The following is an 18,497-nucleotide window of genomic DNA, read 5'->3' on the forward strand; positions in this document are numbered from 1 at the left end:
CCGCGATTAACTAGCCTAATACATTTGCTTAGAGCACCTATCGTTCATTTAAAAGCAATCTTAGAGTTTGAATTCAAAACACGTTAAATTAAAAATAAATATCTTATTCACCAAGACAATCGTCTCTTGCTAATAATTTTTTTTTTTGTTAAAAACAAATAAATAAAAAAACCTATTTTATTTAGACTTGGAGAGAAATTTTTGGGCTAATGGATAGTTTAGGTGCGTACTGCGCACCCGGCCACATCGTACAATCCAAACACAAAACAAGCTTTGCCGCATGCTGCTTTCCTAACTCTATTTACTCTCTCTCTCTCTCTCTCTCTCTCTCTCTCTCTCTCTCTCTCGTTCTCGTCGATTTCTAATTCAATCTCTGCAATTCATTCTGCGTGCGTGTGTGGATTGTAATGGCTGCTGTGAGGGTTGAGCGTGGCGATTTATGGAAGAGCAAGGCACTATCCGTACAGCTCCGGCTCAGGCAGCGGTTCAGGGTGGAGGTGGATCGCCGCCTCCGTCACCACCCCATTTTTTCCAACGAAGGTTACTTCTCCTCCACGTTCCAGCGCTGGCTGCAGCGCTTTCGCGACTTCCGCCGTGACTCCCTCCCTTCCTCCACCGCCTTCTATCGCAAACGAGGTCCTTTCCTCCTCTCATTCCTTAAATTAATTAACTTTTATTCTTTTTTTTTTTCGTTTTCGATTGATTGAAAATTTGATTGATTTGTTTCTGTGAAGGAATTTCAATTTCTTAATTCTATTTGTTAAAACGTTGTCTGTCTTTTAAAAATTGTTAATTAGCTAACATAAGTGGCAAGATTAGTTATGTTTCAAATTAGTCAAATTAAAAGTTGCAGCTTGAGGAAAATTTCGAGCTTGTATCAGTATTGGCTTGCATTTCGTTACGAAATTTTAATACATTTCTATTTTTTTTTCGTTAGTGAACTGAAAATCTTTGAGCTCGAAGAAGTTGCAAATGTTTTTAGGCGTAGTTGATTAGTTTGTGCTTTTATAATCTACCCGTGTGAGAATTTGTGCCGGTTTTTCGGAGAAGACTGTAGTAAAAGGGGGATTTTTGGTGCCTGCAGTGGGTAAGGAATTCAATGCTGAAGAAGAATCAATCCTTCTACGCATGCTTCAAGCTGTGGCTGTTCCGGTCATTGGCAATGTTTGTCATGTTTTTATGAATGGATTGAATCAAGTTCAGGTAGGTGAGATTGTGTGGAATTGATAGTACCCCAAGATGTTTTTCGATTTATATTATGAGGGTTGCAAGAATAATATGGGTTTTCGGGTGTCATAGGTGTATGGTGTAGAAAAGTTACATGATGCCGTGCTACACAGACCCAAAGGAAAGCCTCTTATAACGGTATAGCCCTGTCATCCTATTTGTGTCTAAAACTTAATGCATCGACACTATTTCTGATTTCCCGTTGGTAATTATGGCTGCTTTTTAATCTGTTCTCATTTCAGGTGAGCAATCATGTTGCTTCTATGGATGATCCGCTTGTTCTCTCCGCATTGCTTCCTCGACATGTTCTTCTGGATGCTCAGAACTTGAGGTGGACACTTTGCGCATCTGATCGTTGTTTTTCAAATCCCGTAACTTCAGCATTTTTCCAATCTGTCAAAGTCCTGCCAGTTTCTCGTGGTGATGGGATTTATCAAAAGGTAATCTTTTAAATATGTCACTAAGTGTTGAAAGTGTTGGGTAGTTTGTTAGTAGTGCTATTACGACTTGTATAATTGCAAATAAAACCAAACATCTGCAGCATGTAAGTAGTGCTTTGATGTTTATATTCTTCTTTTCGCCTGTTTCTAGAATGGGTCTTTTTCTTGTCATAATATGATAAATTAAAAGATAGGATGCTCTATCCTTACTTGTTTTGAACATTTCTTATGTACCTTGGGTCTACAGAAGGTCTGAAAGCTATGACAGTGTGATAACCACGCCACTTTCTCATCTTTATGCTTTATTGATTCAGGGAATGGACTTGGCTATTTCAAAATTGAATCAAGGTGGTTGGGTTCACATCTTCCCAGAAGGTAGTCGTTCTCGAGATGGTGGAAAAACCATTGGGTCTTCCAAGAGAGGTGTTGGGAGGTGAGGGTCTGATCCCTCCCTTTTGTTGAAAGATACACTTTTGCTAAATGATTTATATTTGGTTGTGGAGAGGTACCCATGCTTTTGTCTGTAAAGCTTTTTCAATAAAGAGAGTAGTGTTCTTTTCATTGAAACACTTTTTGGTAACTAATGCATATTCTTACATTGAAACACTTTTTGGTAACTAATGCATATTCTTACTTGGCAGGTTGGTCCTTGATGCCGACAATATACCCATGGTTGTTCCATTTGTGCATAGTGGGATGCAGGACATCATGCCTATCGGTGCTAGCATCCCAAGGATTGGCAATACAGTAAGTGCAATACTTGCTACTGTCAATACATGTTCAGTTTTGAGCGGCTCAATGTCCTTCTGATGGGGTGTAATCCTTGCAGTTAGATAGTTTTGATACTGTAGCAACCATATGAGTGGGCAGATAGACCTTCTTACCCGGTCTTGTCTGCAGTAGGATTTGATTGTTGTATTTATCATTACAGTCCATGATGCCTTTCACACTTTATGCGGTGTTTTGTTCTTTTATAATATATAATCCGGCTTACTGTTTTTGGAAAATGTAGGTGACTGTGGTTATTGGCGATCCAATCTACTTTGATGATTTGTTGAATTCTGAAGGATCTAAGCATGTATCAAGAGGAAAGTTGTATGATGCAGTATCTTCAAGGATTGGTCATAGACTACGCGGACTGAAAGTCCAGGTTGACAAGTTGGCTCAAGTGACTCAGTCACAAAATCTTCCTGCGCATGACACAGACCGAGCTACAGTGATTCTGCAGCAGGTTGATTGGGAATCATTCGGAATGGGGAACCTTACATATTCCGAAGATGACAGTTCACTGGTGCAAGAAACTGAGATCCAACTAGCTGCTCCTCCCTGTACAGAAGAACCCAGGTCTGCTGATTGGAGTTACAGAGTGGGTTTCTCTCGTGAAGGCGGCATTGCATCACGGATGCGTAGTTTCATGGACCAGAGTGAATTTATGGGTTTCGCAGCCAGAGGCATATTTATGAACCGTAGAGCCGAAGAACCCTCTCCGAGCAGTAGAGGGGTTGTCCCCTTGAAAGCGTGGAGACGACACTTGGAGGCCAATGTATTACCACAATGGAATTAGTTCTAACATAAATCTAGCAGAGGCTTATGTAAATTAAAATTTTGGTGTTCATCATATATGAACTGAAATTTTGGTTGAGATTTTTCCTTTTATTTTAATGTATAGACGGAAGATTCTATGATAATTTTACTTGACCTCCATTTTCCGTGATATTCATCTGTTTGACATAAAAATTCTAATAAAAGGTCACGGGTTTAGGTCGTGGAAATCACCTCTTTGCAAAGTAAGAGTACGGTTGCGTACAATAGCGTCTCACCCGCCCTCGCAAAAGGAAAAGCCTTTTGGCTTGGGGTTGCCCGTTATGTTTCAATGGGATTGTTTGTCAATATATTGCATTTAGATTGGACAATTATTATTATTATTATTATTTTTTAAGATTTTCAGTAAGGTTGGAAATTAGCAGAGACATGCAGAGAAGAAAAGAATTTGTCCAACCGATTAAATATAGCATAAACAAAAGTAGATGTAAGTTACATCAGTTAACTTTAGACGCTTAATTTCAAATTCTCATCTTCAAAAAATATATTTCAAATAAAATCTAGTTAAAATAAAAATTAGAGAAGCATATGGTTCCTTTCTTCACGTTCAACCTAAAACAACTCATGTTTCTTTCTCTCACTGAGTAGGTATTTTAAACCACTAATTACTATATTTAGTTTTTCTTCTTCCGCAAAATTTCATTTCTTGCAACAAACCAGCTGACTTCCTCACTACAAGCAATCACCTTCATTTCGCAGCATCGAAAGAACATCTGAATGCAATCTCGAATCCACGTGAAACAAACAAGGTAATTGCTTTTTTCGGGTTTTTAGATCTTTGTCTGTTGTTTTATTATCACGTTGCTACGATCCATTTTGTTTCATTTCACAGTAAGTAATTACAATGCTTGTTATGAATGGATAGAGAGGAGAGGAGCAGAAAATGGCAGGGTTTTGCGAAATGCCAGAAGCAATGGTGCTGCAGATCTTGTCATGGCTGCCTCCGAAATCTCTGATGCGATTCAGATGCGTCCGCAAGTCGTGGTACAAGTTCATCAACAACCCTAGCTTTGTGGACGTGCACCTCTCCAAATCCATCGACAACAGTTTCCAATCCTCCACATGCATCCTTTTCAAGCGTTACGTCCTCAACGATACAGACAATGGCTCGACGAAAATTTTGCTGTCACTTATAGATCTTTGCAACGACAACAACAGTGATGTCTATTACCTTCAAGATCTCAACCTCAAAGTTCCAATTTCTCTAGGGCTAAGGCATGAGTTTTTAGACATCGCAGGCCACTGTCACGGAATTATTTGCTTAACTGATTACTCCGAGAATGTTTTTCTATGCAATCCGGCTCTGAAGGAATCGAAGCTTCTTCCCAAGTCGTGCCTTCGTCTACCTCCTCCGAAAAAAATAAACATATTGCAGTCCACAGGAATCGCAGTGGGATTTGGCTACGATCGCAAAGCGAAAGATTACAAAGTCGTTAGAATCGCAATGCATTTCGAGGGTTTTTGGATTTTGTTTCACCCTCACATGGCAGAAGTATACACCATGAGTTCTAACTCTTGGAGAGAGATCAAAGTTGATATACCTAGCAGTGTGATTTGGTCTCCTTCATCCCAAATGTACTTCAAGGGTTTTTACTATTGGTTTGCCATAGAGCTGGACAAGCAAACCCTAGACGAAAACAAGAAGGTCATCCTTTCGTTCGACATGGATGACGAATTATTTTGTGACATACCCGCGCCGGAAAGTTTACAGGATACAAAAGAATGTTACGGAAGCCTTGCAGTGTGGAATGGATCTGTCGCTCTTTTTTCTTTTCAGATAGAAAGCGGGATTCGTAAATCGATCGGTATATGGGAAATGAATGATTTGGAGGGTTCTTGGACGAAACACTTGACCATCGTACCGGTTGCAGGATTTGGAATGCCATTGACGTTTTGGAACAGTGACGAACTTGTTATGGTTGCCGCAGATGGACGTGTAGTTTCCCACAATTTCGATACCAAGATGCTTAAGGAGCTTCCTGTTAGTGGTGTGTTTTTAGAACGTTTCCAAGCGTTTGTGTATGTTTATAGTCTCGTTTCAGTTAAATGAGAGCTCATTCTTCTGTTTTATTCTTAAAACTATCAATTCAAATGCAACTCATCGTAACTAGACTTTTGGACCTGTATTGGTAATTGAAATCTCAACCACATAACTCGACATGGATAACGAAAGTTTAGGTAGAAAGTAAATTATGACAGAGTGAAAATCTTAATGGGTAGTCGAACAAGATAGGAAATCAGACCTCATGATTCAAGACTTATACATAAATTTGTATTTCAGATTAATAATGCATTATATGCAAATAAACGAAATTGATCGATTGCCACATGTAAAAGTTAAAAAAAAATTTAACATTGCTTTATTGGCCATTTATCTTGATAAGGTCTAATGATCGGACGGACCAGATCATATGAATCATTGACCCCACCAAGTTTTAGTGGTTACAAACCCATCCCCACCTCTCAAAGTCGGTTCGGACTCACAGTCACCACCTCACACCTCCCAAAGCCCCACAAGCGAACCTTCACAGAGCACACCTCAAACGCTATCCTCTGCGGTGCGTTCCGGTTCTATCAAATCTTGACTTTCAATTTATGTAGGGCCCGTTAAAACGAACGGCTAAGATCCATCCAGTTCTTCGTGCTTCGCGGAAATCACGTTTCCCCCTGTACACCAGTTCATTTCCCATTAAAATCTCAGAGGAGAGAGAGAGAGTGAAAACAGAAAAATGGCGGACGAAGAAGAAGCAGAGCTAAGCGAGAAGCAGAAGAAGGAGATAGCAAGGTGGTTCCTCCTCAACTCTCCTCCCGGCGAAATCCAATTCGTCGCCAAAGGTCTCACCTTTCACCCCAAAAACTTCACATTTTTCTCCAAGTTAGAATTTCGTAAAATTTCAAATTTTGATCGATCGCGCGAATCACAATCTGTATTTGATTTCATCTTCTGGGTTGGCAGATGTGAAGGCGGTCATCAACGACGACGTTTTGTACAAGGAGGCTGCGTCGGAGGCGTTCCCACTGTACAACAAATCCCACTTGATTTCTATCGAAATGCCGGGCCGAATCGGAGACGTAAGTATTCTGTTTCTGACGAAATATCGGCATTTCGATTAATTTCTCGGGTTCCCAATTGTGAAATTTGCAAACTTTCATTGCTTCTTGTTGTACTTTTTGTTCTGGAATCTGACAATGTATGGGGTTTTGCTTCTGTTTGTGTGAGCAGGTTATAGTTACATCATATGGTGAGCTCGCTGAGACCGAGTTCATTGATCCCAGAACAGCTCAAGTTGCTGTAGTTGACCACATCAAACAGGCAAGTGCTTTATTTTTCTTCTACTATATGAATCCGATGATACCGAAAATGGTGGTGAAGAAGAGAGTTTCTTTTATTTTATTTTTAGAAGATTGGTAATTGTTGATACAAACTATAGTAGGGGAGGGTCGAATTGAACTGGGGAACCTCGGGTGCGAGGGTGAACACTCTTGACCAACTGAGCTACGAGACCCTTTCTAGGATAATGGTAATTAAGTATTAGCAAAGCATGAACCTTGAAAAGGGACTAGGCTGATCTTCTTTACGGGGAACACGCTGATGATAGAAATCAAGCATCCGTGCATTTGTTCCATTACGATATTTTGAGACAATTGATGGGCAAGCACATGAGTGCATTCTTTTCATGTATCCTATTTTTCTCAGTCATTCACCATCTGGACTTGTCCATGCATGTATGAAATGACGTGCGTGCAGCATGCCTGTTATTTTCCTTGATTGTTACCCTTTATTAGCATTTTCATTTAAATTGTTAATTTGTTACCAATTATTTCATTAAAATGTGCTAAAATTGGTTCAGGTTTGTACAGAGGTGAGACCTGCACTGGATGAGGAACTTCCATCTGCATATGTTGAGGACTTTCGGTATGCCTTATTTGCCATGAAACTTTGCATACGTTTTTTCACTCCTACTGAAATGAGCATTTGCTTGCTCCAAGATATTTGGCTTAATATTAGGGGTTTTAAGTGTCACACGGGAAAAGTTTCACATTAGCTTCTCTTGAGTAGACTTTTCAGCCCTGTAGGATTTACTTTATCTGTTAGTTTTAATGTAACAAACCAGTATTTACTTTACTACAGAATGTTGATATTTAAGAATGCCCTTTCCATAATGGCCGAGAGAGAACGATGAAATAAACGTGTCACTTCTCGTCTAGTTATCTTTTGAGGATGCTCGTTTAGGAACCATACAAGACAGAAAATCATTGGCAGCTTGCGGAAGCACCACACAAGTAGAATTACGGTTGTTTTATATATGTGCAATGCATACATTTGTGTGTTTGTGTCTGTGGGAGTTTGTGGGGCTTGTGTGGGGGCCTTGTGTATAAGTCAATATTCTTTCCTTTCAGGTGTGCTTTGGATGCAGAAATACTTAGATATGTTGGTGAAGCTTATCCAAAGGGAGTCTGCTCAGTGTACTGTGGCAATGGTAAAGATGTGGAGGGCCCAGGATTTGACTTTGAGCTTGTAGTGGTGATATCAGCTGCTAGACATAGCCCACAAAATTTCTGGTATGTGAAGTTAGTTTTGTGCCCTACCCACGAGCTTGTTTATTGCTCCTGAGCATTGTATTTCAGTTGGAACAGATGTATATATAGTGTATATACCATCCAAAAACCTGTCCTGTTATTATACCGGGTCCTTTCTTAGCTGCTTAAAAGAAGAAAAAGTTGATTTTCTTTTTCTTGCCTCTTTTTATGTGGGCATCTTGTGATATAAGTTAATTTTTCATGTTGCATAGCAACGGTAGTTGGCGTTCTGTATGGAGCATTGAGTTCAAAGATGAAATACAAATGCTGGAATTAAAAGGCAAACTGCAGGTATTTCTTATGTACTCCGCATTCATTATGGAGCATTGAGTTCATAATATAAGAACCTAATCAAGAAGTAACTGTTTCTCATCCATGTCCTCCTGTTCTTCACATTCTTTCAGGTGGGTGCCCACTATTTCGAGGAGGGCAATGTGCAGTTAGATGCCAAGCATGAATGCAAAGATACAACAACTTTTCAGGTTGATGTTACGATAGGACTATCTCCATTTATTATCATTTTTATTTTGGTATTGCATAGGATGATCTATCATGCAAGATCATTGTACCTTCTCTTATTTAGACCCTTAGGCCGCGTTTGATAGAGAGGATTGGCTGGGGTAGGACTTTTCACTATATTGAAGGCATTTTAAAGGAAGAAATGGATGACAAATTCCTTACTTTGTCCAAGTTGAAGGTTACTCATGAAGAAAAGATTCCCCTCCTAATGCTCACAAAAATGGTAGGATTAAAAGGGACAACTATTCTTCATAAGTAACCTTCAACTTGAACAAAATAAGGAATTTGTCATTCATTTCTTTCTTTAAAATACCTTTAATATAGTGAATAGTCTTATCTAAGCCAATCTTTTCTATCAAACGAGGCCTTAATATATTGATTTTAGTATAACTTTCTACATAAACTTTAAAAATGAGGGTATTAATCATAACATGTGAACATAGGCACATATGACCTTTTTTTTTCTAGTAGGCATAGCTAAAGTTGGTAAATAGTAAAAAGTTTATGTATTGGTTAGCTAAGTTTTCGGTGTGATATTCTTAGTTATCTGACACTTTTTGTGTTTAGAAACAGAAGGGCTATAGTTGAATCTTACGAGTTCCTGTGTCATGCTAATGATACATTATCGATAAAACATTTCCTGTGGCTGTTTGAACTTTCTTGTTTTTGGTATCTTAACATTGCCTATGATTCACATTTGTTGCAGTCCTCTGAAGATAGTGCGATTGCCATTAGCAATATTATTCGTCAACATGAGACGGAGTACTTAGCATCTCTTGAGGTTCAAAATACATCAATTTCTCTAGTTAATAGCTGATGTTTTTTTTCACTTTCTGAGCTCTTCACTAACAAATTTACTTCTGCAGGCATCTTATTCAAATTTGCCCGATACCACTTTTAAGGTACTATTGACTTCCATCGAGAATTGAACTTTTGTGTATTTGTACAGTTCAACATATTCGAACATGTTCAATATAAACATGAAACACATTTGCAGAAGAAAATTGTTTCTTTACTATGCTTAACCTGAACCCAATCCAGTTTTTCACTTTGTTGAATTATTATTATTATTCTTGATTCCAGTACTAACCTTCAAAACTTAATGAATGTGATACAGGATCTTCGAAGAAAGCTTCCAGTTACACGCACCCTATTTCCGTGGCAGAATACCTTGCAGTTTAGCTTGACAAGAGACATTACAAAAGAACTTGGGATCGGAAAGTGAATTCACTCATTCAACCGAAGGTGTTCAGCCAAGAGTTTCTTCCCATGTGACCCATAGCTTGAGTATGCCACTTGTACTTGGGGTCGACTTTCTGTGGTTCTTCCCCTTTGCTCGTTTCCATTCTGAATCAGGTCTCCGCCATTGGAGCTTCTCTCCCTCAGTTTTGGTGCACTGTAATATAATCGCTGTTTATGTTGTGTATAGTAAAAGGGTTGTGGCTGTTTCTCATTGTCTTATAAACTTGTCACTGTGGACGACGTTGCGGAGTTTGTATTTGTATGTGTTATGAAGAGTGGCTTAATTTGTGCCTTGGCTTCTTTTTATCAAATCGAAGATGTTTGTTTCAACGGTACATCAAAGATGTGTACAAGAATCTCGATAGGACTGTTAAAGCAACAGCATGAAAAGGAAAAACTAAAACGGATAAAAGCTGCACAAATCACATCACAAAATCTAACATAATATATATTCAAGTTCACGTAGTCACGATTCTCACATGGAATGCAATTCTTAGTAAAAATTCAAGTGGATTTTGAAAAGCACTTTAAGTGCTACCTACAAGAAGGACCATATCACATATCTAAGCACTTAAAAATGTTTTTGGAACCAAAAATCAATTTTATCAAAATCGTTTTCAGTTATTTTGAAAGTACTAATCATTTTAAAAGTATTTCCAAATAAGCGCATAGTCTACTGCTCGAGAAGGACAAAAATTTCATATGGAAGCTCTCACACAAAATGACACTAGCATGGGTCGGTGGGAGCATAATGCAAGAGTTTATAGTTGTGAGAGGTGCCTTACGAATTATATAATCCAATGTCATTACTCAAGTTTTTCTCGTTAAGTAATTATCGAGTCGTATCTAGACACATTGAGCAGTATCTCATAATTTATAAGAAGTTTTTCTCCTCTCTTTTAAGAGAACAACTTACATAAAATGAGTTTACTGTCACGTGGTGTCTCAATCTATTAGAACAATGATATGTTTGAAAAAAACTTATACATTTCATTATTTTATTGAAACATAATGTCAATCCGTTATTTTCCTGGACGCAAACCAGCTCTCTATAAAATCATCACTTATTAGTTGTTAGTGAGCATTTGAAAACAATTTCTCGCCGCAAAGCTTTTCTCGTTCATAAACTTCCCCTGTGAGTATTCTCTCTGATGAATGGTGGTGGATGACGATTGGGTTGCAGGGCAGTTTGCATTTCCTAGCCTTTCTCACTTTATGGCGTAGAAATTGGTATGCGAGTATTTGCTCTGATTTTAGGGTTAGGGTTTTGTATTTGATTCTCTATATTCTCACTCAAATTTTGAAACTTTCGTCGTATTTGTTCTGATACTGTAGTAGCTGTTTTGTTGGTTTGATTGCAGCTTCCATTTTTCTCTGCTTAAATTAGTGCAGGGCCGTCGTGTGGTTAGTAAAGTCAAGATCTTTCTGTCAATTTATGTTTGGTTGCTGAGAAAATGTAGGGGGAAAAGAGAAATCAGGTGCATTTCATTGTTTTGGAGCACTACAGATAAATACAATATACAATCAAATTAGGAAATGGTAAAGGAATATACTTGATGACTGATTGGTTTAGCTGAGTTTAGTTATACATCATATAGATTTCAGAACAAGATTCATCGTATATACATATACACATTTATATGTAGCAATTAACTAGCATTCAGTTTTACTGCAAGGTTTTCGTCAAGAAGCGAAAACCACAGGGGATTACGGTTTAGTTGGCGGATTGGTAGTCTTATTTGTGCTGTAGAACAAGGTTTTTATGTCTTACAATTAGTGGTTGTACTTTAGGGTAGATAGATGATAATGTTGGATGGAGATAGTTTCTGGAGAATGCTGGAGTTACATTCGTAGGAGTACATTCAAGTGGTGTTTTTGTCCCTGATGAGGTATTTGGTATTCCTCATAGTTTCGTTCTTTACAATACTATTCATCGATAAAATGTTTCCTTCGGTATCTTCTTTGAGTGTCATTTATGTTTGATCCAGTTTTGACTTTCCCTACTTTTGTGTACATGTACTGGTTTGAATTTATGTCTTTTTGTGTATGCGTGATTTCTTTCTCTGGGATGATGCAAATTAGCCAAATCATATGTCGATGTGCTCCATGAGGCAATTTTTCCGAAGCACTTTACCAGTCTCGTCTATAGACTTGGCAAGGTTTTCGATGAATTTGCCTTTCGTAGAAGCGTGTCTACCTGATGATACAATAGAGATAGGGTTCCCTGCTGACCAGAATTTTCCTCTCTTTCTTTGTATTCTGTTTGTTTTGTGTTCAATGTTTTTTAGTTTTCCTTTTGCCAGTTTAAGTGCTTAAAACAACTGTATCTATCGGTCGTGCAGTCTGAACTAGAGCTTGTCGCCATCACCATAGCCATCGGATCTGCTCTTTGAAACGAGGCAGAAGTTGACGCGTTGAAGATTCAAAAGCTTTGAGCGTTGTTTGAGAGATGGTGCCACTGAAGGACATAGTGCCAGCAGCACAGAACAACATAAACACGAGGTTCATACTTTTGGACAAAGGCATCGTCAAGACTACAACTACTACTTTATCACAAGCCCAAAACAAGACGTGCTTGGCGCTGGTGGCGGACGAAACAGCGGCGGTTCACTTCCAGCTGTGGGGGAACGAGTGTGACGCCTTCGAGCCTGGGGACATCGTGGAGTTGAGCAATGGCATATTCTCTTACTGCAGGAACAACCTTTTGCTCAGGGCTGGCAAGAGAGGCAAAATTGAGAAGGTTGGGGAATTTATGATGGAGTACGTTGAGACCCCAAATTTGAGTGAGATTCGTTGGGCTCCTGACCCTAACAATCCCAAGAAGTACATTCAGGAGGCTGTGATTTCCCCACATTCTCGTATATTTCCACCCAAATACTGATCCAGGAAGATGAAGTTGGCGCGAGCGTAGTCACATTGATTCCCTTCGGGTTCACTTGTATTAACGAAAAAAGTATAAGAGTTATCGTTTTGATGTGCTGATGTGAAACTGCTGAAAATATTAGAACTCGTTGTCCTTCTCTAACAGAAACAATATTAATCTGCACTATCTGAAATGAAGTTTCTGTGAATACAGATGAAATTTCAAGCAAACAACTAAGCACCGTGATTTTTCGTTTCCTTTTTAACGTTTTTATTACCACCCCTCAATTTTTTCGTCTTACACTCACTTTTGATGCAAGGAGTTTCTAGCTGGGTTAAGAGCTAATTTTTCCTTGCACTCGAGGTCTCAAGTTCGATTATGATTTCCTCGTCCCGTACATCTCTAGTTTAAAGAAAAAAACAACAAAATTGAACATCAAGTGGCATTAGAGTTATTGATCGGTGATGGAGCCTGAGCTACTTAGAGCATCTTTAATGAAGTAGGCAAATAGGTAGTCAAACCCATCGTGATGAGTTACGTAAGCAAAAACTTGCTCCAATGGTGTAGTCAATTCAGTAGACAAAGTTTCCCTATACCTACAAAGTAGGCAATATTGTCTGCTTTCAACATTATAGGCAAATGGGGTCTCACGTCTCTATTTATAATAAAATATTTCATGTAGAGGAAGAAAACAAAATTAAAGGATAAAAGTAAATGTTAAAGATGAAAATTTGCCTACTTGGTTTTTGTATTTCATCGATGTGACACTTTTTTTACGAGACAATTGCGTAGACAACTTGTCACGTCAACCATTATAGTATAATTTTGCCTACTTTTTTTGCCTACACCATTAAAGATGCTCTAAATAAGTATTTCGATTGAAATATGTTCCCACCGTTTGGTGTCTTCCCCCTCCACGGGGGGATCAACTCTTCAAAGCTATCTGAGTATTTTAGTTTGCTGTATCGCACAATTGCATTATTTGTCTTGTTTTTGAACCGGACTAGGATTAGAATTATGAAGCAGTGGAATCGTACTAAAATTTATCAGGTTTCCTGAGGCCTAACAAGGACTAACCACACTATAAATTAATCAATTTCTTGAATTCAATCATCTTGATTCCGGTCACTCAGTACTCGGTCTAGTAGTATTTTTCTTCACTTGGAAGTAAGAGATCTTAGATTCGAATCTTGTGGATGGGGAATTCGATATCAAATTATGTTGTCCATTATATGGCTTAGCCGAACTCCCCCTCCCTTAGTATAAAAATATCGATACATTAAAAAAAAAAAAAAAAAAAAAAAAAAAAAAACCATCTTCGTTCCGACTTCGATCCCATTGCTTCATCAATCTCTTCTTGTTTTGGGCCGGGCCCAACAGCTTTTGAAGCCCAACATTACATAAACAAAAACCTTTCTTTTTTCTCAAGAACCTTTCTTTAAGAACAAGCAGAGAAGCATTCTTCGTTCCACCAGCACTCCTGCAGCTGAAAACTGTTGGTTTCTGAGAAGAAAAAGTAGGACTAAACGGAATCCGATGGCGAACGTCATGGTAGAAGACACGACCTTTGAAGATGATCAGCTCGCCGCGATGACCACCGAAGACATCGTCAGAGCCACTCGTCTTCTTGACAACGAGATCCGAATACTTAAGGTCCCTTCTTTTTCTCTTACGCAGTTTATGGTTGCGTACTACTAATCGGCGCACAATTGGGAAGAGAGACTTGATTTTAATTATAGGGTTTATTTGTGATTTGAGGTTCGGATTGATTTGCTTGGGAAATTTTGAATTTTTAGTTCTGTACGTTATTTGATGCCTTTGTTAGTGTGTGGGTTTTTCGGAATTTTGGGGATTTGGGATTTTAATATGTGAATGTTTGTGTTTTTTCTGATTTTTGTTTGTGGGATTGAAGGAAGAAATGTCAAGAACGAATTTGGAACTGGACTCGTACAAGGAGAAGATTAAGGAGAATCAGGAAAAGATTAAGCTCAATAAGCAGTTGCCTTACTTGGTGGGCAACATTGTTGAGGTATGTGTGTTTTCATGTATTCTTAATTGTTTTCGATCGAAAAGTCCATTGCATAAACAAAATTTTGGAGAAAAGTATTGATTTCGTTTTGTTAGAGTGAAGTTGAGGTCAGTAAAGTAACTCTCTTTAGTGAAAAATAAAATTTGCTGAATATGAGAATCGAAATTAGCGTAAGATCTTGTATTATAGTTTGGGTTTTGCCTTGTTTGAGTTCAGAGTTTGTGGTGCAAGCAAGTTTGATAAGGGAGTCACCCTGCCTTAATATCTCAGAAACAGAAGTACTGATGATGACTGTTACTAAAGTGCGTTGAATTGGAGGACTTGGCTCCTTATGCTTGCCATTTAAACAACACACCTATTTATGGGGAACCCTTATTTTCTAATTTTAGTAATATGATGAGTCTACAAAGAGTGATTTAGATTGTTAGTAGTTACTCTGTCGCTATGTTTTATTAATGTCAATAGACGATATTGAGAACTTTAGTTGTTGATGGTGTGTGGACTTAGTTGTTCTGTTAGCCTTATGCTCTTATTGGCTTTTTCTATTTTGTCTCATTCAGATTCTTGAAATGAACCCAGAAGATGAGGCCGAGGAGGATGGTGCAAATATTGATCTTGACTCCCAAAGAAAGGGAAAATGTGTTGTGTTAAAAACATCTACTCGCCAGGTAAGCCAGCAACTAATGCTATGCACTCATTCTCTTATATCACCAGCAAAGCAAATGACTACGGTTATCTGCATCGTTGCTTTTCTTTTATATTCACGAATTTTAATTTTGTGATATATATCATATATGTGTCTACGGCTAAAAGAGACTAGTGTGAGAATCATATTTGATGCATTATTCAAAAGCCAAATTATGGGGTTTTGCTTTACTGCAGACTATCTTTCTGCCAGTTGTTGGGCTTGTTGATCCTGATAACTTGAAACCTGGGGATCTTGTTGGTGTGAACAAAGATAGTTACCTGATCTTGGATACTCTGCCGTCTGAGTATGATTCTCGGGTGAAGGCTATGGAGGTTGATGAAAAGCCAACTGAAGACTACAATGACATTGGAGGGCTGGAGAAGCAGGCAAGTTTCATACTTTGGACATGCTCTTTGAGGCATTCATGGTTGTTCTTAGATACCAAACACTTGGATTTAGTACCCTAATTTGTTTTTAATGCAACAGATTCAAGAACTAGTTGAGGCAATTGTTTTACCCATGACCCACAAGGAGCGTTTTCAGAAATTGGGGGTTCGTCCACCAAAGGGAGTGCTATTGTATGGACCTCCGGGAACTGGTAAAACTTTGATGGCTCGGGCTTGTGCTGCGCAGACAAATGCCACTTTTCTGAAATTAGCTGGTCCGCAACTGGTCCAGGTATAGCATAATTCGATTTGATTATTACTGATACCATTTTTTTTTTCTTTCAATTAAGAATGTATGTACAATTTGAGCATGAGTAGGTGTTTTTCTAATGATTTTGAGAATTGCTCTAACGCACTCTCTTAATTTTGACATAATAAATTTGTTTGTAAACTTTGGGGTTCGTTGATTTAAATTAGTTGTTCCACCTGTTTCTGATTAGGAGGAACTGATCCTTTTTGGGAGAGAAAATAGTCTCTGTATTAACAAGCTTTCTATGTATAAATATGCTCAATGATTGTAACTTAAGATTTATAACTGCATCCTTAATAAAGTAATTGTACTTGGAATGGATGTAGATGTTCATTGGGGATGGAGCAAAACTTGTCCGTGATGCCTTTCAGCTCGCAAAAGAGAAATCCCCCTGCATCATTTTCATAGATGAAATTGATGCAATTGGCACAAAGCGGTTTGATAGGTATGCTGTACTTCTTGAATTCAATTTCATTGTGGATATCCAATTTGATCATTGCACTCTTTCTTGATTGAAATATATCCTCTCATTTATGGTTACAGTGAAGTGAGTGGAGATAGGGAGGTGCAGCGTACAATGCTTGAGTTGCTTAATCAGCTTGATGGCTTTAGTAGCGATGATCGAATTAAGGTTCGTTTCCTTGTCTGCAAGTCTTTTTGCTTTTCCTGCAACTATGATGGATTTGGAAATACATAGTAGATGTTCCAGTTTCATTACTTGGTTGGAATCTTAAATGCAGGTGATAGCAACAACCAATCGTGCTGACATAACCAACTTTATTGTCTTAAATGCAGGTGATAGCAGCAACCAATCGAGCTGACATCCTCGACCCTGCTCTTATGCGTTCTGGTAGGTTGGATCGAAAAATTGAGTTTCCACATCCCACTGAAGAAGCAAGAGCTCGAATTTTGCAGGTTTGTCTCTTACAATTGCATGGGTTTTGTGATTACTTTTGCACTACAACATTCTAATCTGTTAATATTTTTTTCTTAATTTTGTAGATTCACTCAAGAAAGATGAATGTTCATCCGGATGTCAATTTCGAAGAATTAGCTCGCTCAACCGATGACTTCAACGGGGCACAGCTAAAAGCTGTATGTGTAGAGGCAGGCATGCTTGCCCTTCGTCGTGATGCCACAGAGGTGCTTCTCTCTCTCTATAAACTGTTCATACTCAAAAAGGGTTTTCACTCCCGTTTTCTCCTTTTGCACTCCGGTTGTTTCTGTCCCTTTAATTTCATATTATTGCTAGCCCATTGTGAGGCTTAGCTCAATCCCCCAGCCCCCTACTGTATATAATATCGTTTGTGAACAAATAAAAACAAACTAGGAGAAAAATAGAGTGCAGGGGAAGGAAATAGGAGTTTGAAAATCACTTCCGTAGACGATTTTAGCTCAGTCTACTAGTTAACGTTGTGTGTATGCTTAGAAATGCTGTAGGAAGTGTACTAATCTTGAGTATTTGTTTTGATTCTACTCCAGGTGAACCACGAGGACTTTAACGAGGGCATTATCCAAGTTCAGGCAAAGAAAAAAGCCAGCCTCAATTATTATGCCTAGATTGAATCACGGCAAGTTTTCCATCAGAAAATCGACCATCTGTAATTTGTTTCTCATTTTTCGTCGACAGACTTGTATAATTTGTATTTTGAGTCGTCGTATTTCTACATTTTTTTTTCCTATCTGTATCAAGTAACGGATAGGCCACTGCACCAAGGCGTTCAGCAGTGATTACTTGAAATTTAGTGAAAAGATGTTACATCCTTTTTTCTCGACTCTCTCTCCCGGTATCAAGCTTCTTCCCTAGCCTCGTCTTCCTTTCCGTCTCCTGTATCGCGATGATGATGCAGTAACAGCAAGAACAACCGACGTGGGATTTGGCTACCAACTTGAAGGGAATTTGATATTGGTCTGCATTTGATCTACGAGGAAACGATGAAAGGAGAATCGATGCCGTCCTTTCGTTTGATATGGGTGAGGAGGTGTTTCATGATATACCATTTCCAGGCAACTCCCATGAGAGAAGGGATTGGCATAAGAGCCTTAAGGTTTGGGATGAATCCATTGCTCTTTGTTATCATATATAACCTACTCACAAAGAAAATCAAGTCCTTTCCTATTGATGATTCAAGTATACATAGTATACTATGTATTCAAAGAGTTGGGTATGTACATAGCATTGCCCTAGGACCAAACTTAGTCTGATTATTTTAGTCCGATTCTTCTTCGGTTGGAGATTGATTTTGTCAATTTTAGGGCAAATATGGCATGTAGCCGTTAACTGAATATGACGTTGGTCTTTCAAAATTAATATTTTAGACTACTTTATGTTAAAAAATTTCAACTTCAATCACATAGGGCTTTATTTTTCTTCATATTTTATTACTTTTTGGGCCGAACTTAATTTAACCTGGAGCTACATTTTGCCTACCCTAAGCTAAACGTAGCTAATTCTTTTGATTGAAGATTAATTTGAGAATGGATCCTCTCCAGAGCTAAACAGCCAGAATCTTCTTATCAAACAATATGGGTCGCATAAATTGAATCCAACGGTTTTTATTAATTTATTTTCCTAATCTATCACACATAACCGATAACCCTGATTTGATT

General features: G+C 38.4%; 5 protein-coding genes and 1 non-coding gene across 9 annotated transcripts; all 6 read left to right on the plus strand.

The window, feature by feature from the left end:
* The first annotated feature begins 211 nt into the window (after nt 1–211).
* Nucleotides 212–3,381, plus strand: LOC137745827 (uncharacterized). The gene is made up of 7 exons (XM_068485844.2): nt 212–636; nt 1,085–1,203; nt 1,300–1,365; nt 1,470–1,667; nt 1,982–2,100; nt 2,309–2,414; nt 2,680–3,381. The coding sequence occupies exons 1-7, from the start codon at nt 408–410 to the stop codon at nt 3,229–3,231; spliced, it is 1,389 nt and encodes a 462-aa protein (XP_068341945.2). The 5' UTR covers nt 212–407; the 3' UTR covers nt 3,232–3,381.
* Nucleotides 3,382–4,111: 730 nt separating this feature from the next.
* Nucleotides 4,112–5,336, plus strand: LOC137744810 (F-box/kelch-repeat protein At3g06240-like). Its single transcript, XM_068484611.2, has one exon. The coding sequence runs from the start codon at nt 4,153–4,155 to the stop codon at nt 5,317–5,319; it is 1,167 nt and encodes a 388-aa protein (XP_068340712.2). The 5' UTR covers nt 4,112–4,152; the 3' UTR covers nt 5,320–5,336.
* A 446-nt stretch (nt 5,337–5,782) lies between these two features.
* LOC137745087 (F-actin-capping protein subunit alpha) lies at nt 5,783–9,922 on the plus strand. The gene is made up of 10 exons (XM_068484960.2): nt 5,783–6,104; nt 6,226–6,341; nt 6,493–6,582; nt 7,121–7,185; nt 7,671–7,832; nt 8,063–8,141; nt 8,255–8,332; nt 9,076–9,150; nt 9,236–9,271; nt 9,487–9,922. Exons 1-10 carry the CDS (start codon nt 5,999–6,001, stop codon nt 9,592–9,594), a joined length of 915 nt encoding a protein of 304 aa, XP_068341061.2. The 5' UTR covers nt 5,783–5,998; the 3' UTR covers nt 9,595–9,922.
* Nucleotides 9,923–10,648: 726 nt separating this feature from the next.
* LOC137746106 (uncharacterized) lies at nt 10,649–12,707 on the plus strand. Of its 4 annotated transcripts, XM_088681002.1 has the most exons (3): nt 10,649–10,841; nt 10,973–11,089; nt 11,954–12,707. In XM_088681002.1, exon 3 carries the CDS (start codon nt 12,061–12,063, stop codon nt 12,490–12,492), a length of 432 nt encoding a protein of 143 aa, XP_088537128.1. In that variant the 5' UTR covers nt 10,649–10,841; nt 10,973–11,089; nt 11,954–12,060; the 3' UTR covers nt 12,493–12,707. The 4 variants fall into 4 exon arrangements, with proteins under 4 accessions (XP_088537128.1, XP_068342274.2, XP_088537129.1 ...); XM_068486173.2 differs by lacking the exon at nt 10,973–11,089 and having other exon boundaries at nt 10,650–10,841; XM_088681003.1 differs by lacking the exon at nt 10,973–11,089 and having other exon boundaries at nt 10,659–10,746.
* Nucleotides 11,675–11,847, plus strand: LOC137746372 (small nucleolar RNA snoR127). Its single transcript, XR_011069842.2, has one exon. It is a non-coding gene; the product is annotated as a small nucleolar RNA snoR127 (small nucleolar RNA).
* A 1,198-nt stretch (nt 12,708–13,905) lies between the features above and the next one.
* LOC137745082 (26S proteasome regulatory subunit 6A homolog) lies at nt 13,906–17,662 on the plus strand. The gene is made up of 10 exons (XM_068484956.2): nt 13,906–14,127; nt 14,387–14,503; nt 15,064–15,171; nt 15,386–15,577; nt 15,678–15,869; nt 16,214–16,332; nt 16,431–16,518; nt 16,683–16,802; nt 16,890–17,030; nt 17,370–17,662. The coding sequence occupies exons 1-10, from the start codon at nt 14,011–14,013 to the stop codon at nt 17,445–17,447; spliced, it is 1,272 nt and encodes a 423-aa protein (XP_068341057.1). The 5' UTR covers nt 13,906–14,010; the 3' UTR covers nt 17,448–17,662.
* The last annotated feature ends 835 nt before the right edge of the window (nt 17,663–18,497 follow it).

Source organism: Pyrus communis, chromosome 12 (genome assembly GCF_041283825.1).
Source record: "Pyrus communis isolate YQ-2024b chromosome 12, ASM4128382v1, whole genome shotgun sequence".
NCBI classification, from domain to species: Eukaryota; Viridiplantae; Streptophyta; class Magnoliopsida; order Rosales; family Rosaceae; genus Pyrus; species Pyrus communis.

Excerpts from the sequence above, each read along its gene's own strand:
- LOC137745082 (XM_068484956.2), top strand. The coding sequence starts at position 14,011 with ATGGCGAACGTCATGGTAGAAGACACGACCTTTGAAGATGATCAGCTC. Across the intron at positions 15,172-15,385 it reads TAAAAACATCTACTCGCCAG|ACTATCTTTCTGCCAGTTGT; the intron begins GTAAGCCAGCAA and ends GCTTTACTGCAG. Across the intron at positions 17,031-17,369 it reads TTCGTCGTGATGCCACAGAG|GTGAACCACGAGGACTTTAA; the intron begins GTGCTTCTCTCT and ends ATTCTACTCCAG.
- LOC137744810 (XM_068484611.2), top strand. The coding sequence starts at position 4,153 with ATGGCAGGGTTTTGCGAAATGCCAGAAGCAATGGTGCTGCAGATCTTG.
- LOC137746106 (XM_088681002.1), top strand. The coding sequence starts at position 12,061 with ATGGTGCCACTGAAGGACATAGTGCCAGCAGCACAGAACAACATAAAC.
- LOC137745827 (XM_068485844.2), top strand. The coding sequence starts at position 408 with ATGGCTGCTGTGAGGGTTGAGCGTGGCGATTTATGGAAGAGCAAGGCA. Across the intron at positions 637-1,084 it reads CGCCTTCTATCGCAAACGAG|TGGGTAAGGAATTCAATGCT; the intron begins GTCCTTTCCTCC and ends TGGTGCCTGCAG. Across the intron at positions 1,366-1,469 it reads AAGGAAAGCCTCTTATAACG|GTGAGCAATCATGTTGCTTC; the intron begins GTATAGCCCTGT and ends TTCTCATTTCAG.
- LOC137745087 (XM_068484960.2), top strand. The coding sequence starts at position 5,999 with ATGGCGGACGAAGAAGAAGCAGAGCTAAGCGAGAAGCAGAAGAAGGAG. Across the intron at positions 6,583-7,120 it reads TAGTTGACCACATCAAACAG|GTTTGTACAGAGGTGAGACC; the intron begins GCAAGTGCTTTA and ends AAATTGGTTCAG. Across the intron at positions 8,333-9,075 it reads AAGATACAACAACTTTTCAG|TCCTCTGAAGATAGTGCGAT; the intron begins GTTGATGTTACG and ends CATTTGTTGCAG.